Below are 1,530 nucleotides of genomic sequence, written 5' to 3'. Positions count from 1 at the left end.
CAAGGCCCTTCTGGCAGGGAGGGGCCCAAAACCAAACCCAGACCCAACAGAAAATCCCTTTCTAGGGGGCTCTGCATTTCTCCTTTCCACCCTCTGGCAGAATTCCTTCAGTCAAAACACAGATCTCCTCTCATGATCCCAGGATCTCCTGCTCATCCCACTTATTCCCAGTCTCTGGAGTGTACTGTCTGTGCTGTTCCTTCCCACTAACCATCTCCTCTCGGGAGCTGTGGGAACCTTCCTCTGCAGGACAGACCCCAGCACGACTATCCCCAGGCAGAAAGGGGCTGGAGGTGATGCCATGGGCTTCACCCATGCCCTGTCCTTGGCTTTACCTGATACAAGAAAGAAATGTTTGACACTGAGGGTGGGGAGATCCTGGCCCAGGTTTCCCCGAGAGGTGGCAGAAGCCCCATGGCTGGCCCCATGTCAGGTCAGAAGAGGGAGATTGAGACCAGAGAGAAGGGAGAGATGTTTGATGCTGAGGGTGGGGAGACCCTGGCCCAGGTTTCCCCGAGAGGTGGCAGAAGCCCCATGGCTGGCCCCATGTCAGGTCAGGTTGGCCCCTGGGGCTCTGAGCAAGCTGCTCTAGTTGCAGATGTCCCTGCTCCCTGAAGGGAATGACCTTTGAAGGCCCCTTCCCACCAAACCATCCCATGACCCTATTATTCTACCTCATGTTTGATAGACCGGGCGCCATAGTGCAGGTTGTAGCCATCAGCCAGCACGTCCATAACCTCTCTGTCCCAGAGCAGGGTGATGTTGTGCCTCGCTTTTGCCTGCAGCATGAGGAAGAGGATGAATTAGTGATGCCTCCAAGCACCCCATTCCTGGAGCGGTGGGGACACCATGGGCAGAGGTGGCCCCTAGTTCCTATTTACACCACACCCCTCAGGAGCTCTGATGTGCAAAGACCAATTAGAGAAATAATGTCTGTGAACGCGGCCCAAAGCAAAGCTTGTCCCTGCCCCAATACTGGAGGAACCATCCCCCACCGTCCCAGGAGGTCCCCACCCACCCAAGCAGGGTTTCCTCATGCTGAGCAGAATGGAAGACTATGGGCAAGACGCACATTCATGCTGCTTCCATACCAGGATGACAAAAGCTTGGGTGGGAATTTCCCACTGGAGGAGTCACCTCTAGAGCCAGGGATGGTTTTTACCTTCTTGGCCCAAAAGTTCAGCTCCTTGTTGACAAGCTGGATTAGCTCCGAGTGGCAGAAAGGAAGAAAATAGACAATTTCGTTGATCCTGCCCAGGAACTCGTCTCGTCTGAAGTGAGCCTGCAGGGATGAGGGTCCAACCCTTGGTGTCTGCAGGAGCTGCTGGGTGAGCAGCACCCTGAAGGGCTTCAGAACCATCTTAAAGGAGCTTTATATGTGGCTTGAGGTCAGGTTTTCCTGGCAGGAACTGAGCAGTGACTGTGGGAGAGCAGAGAATGCCCCAAACCCCACCGTCCCACCCCATGTTGACCTTCTTGTCCCACATTGTTGCTCTGACACAGGAGCACAGGGAGTAAGAAACTGATTTT

At 54.6% G+C, this 1,530-nt stretch overlaps 1 protein-coding gene across 1 annotated transcript in view; it reads right to left on the bottom strand.

Annotated features, from left to right (window-relative positions):
- Positions 1 to 1,530, bottom strand: part of CLPB (ClpB caseinolytic peptidase B homolog (E. coli)) — a gene marked incomplete at its 5' end in the record, with an annotated part of 2,651 nt that overhangs the window by 766 nt on the left and 355 nt on the right. The window contains 2 exons of the mRNA XM_010140873.1: positions 669 to 779; positions 1,163 to 1,282. Coding sequence (XP_010139175.1) covers positions 669 to 779; positions 1,163 to 1,282 — 231 coding nt within the window. The remainder of the gene's footprint in view (positions 1 to 668; positions 780 to 1,162; positions 1,283 to 1,530) is intronic.

The sequence above is a fragment of the Buceros rhinoceros genome, unplaced genomic scaffold (genome assembly GCF_000710305.1).
Source record: "Buceros rhinoceros silvestris isolate BGI_N320 unplaced genomic scaffold, ASM71030v1 scaffold41637, whole genome shotgun sequence".
NCBI classification, from domain to species: Eukaryota; Metazoa; Chordata; class Aves; order Bucerotiformes; family Bucerotidae; genus Buceros; species Buceros rhinoceros.
The sequence above is the reverse complement of the archived record's forward strand: the minus strand, read 5'-3'. Positions and strand labels throughout refer to the sequence as shown.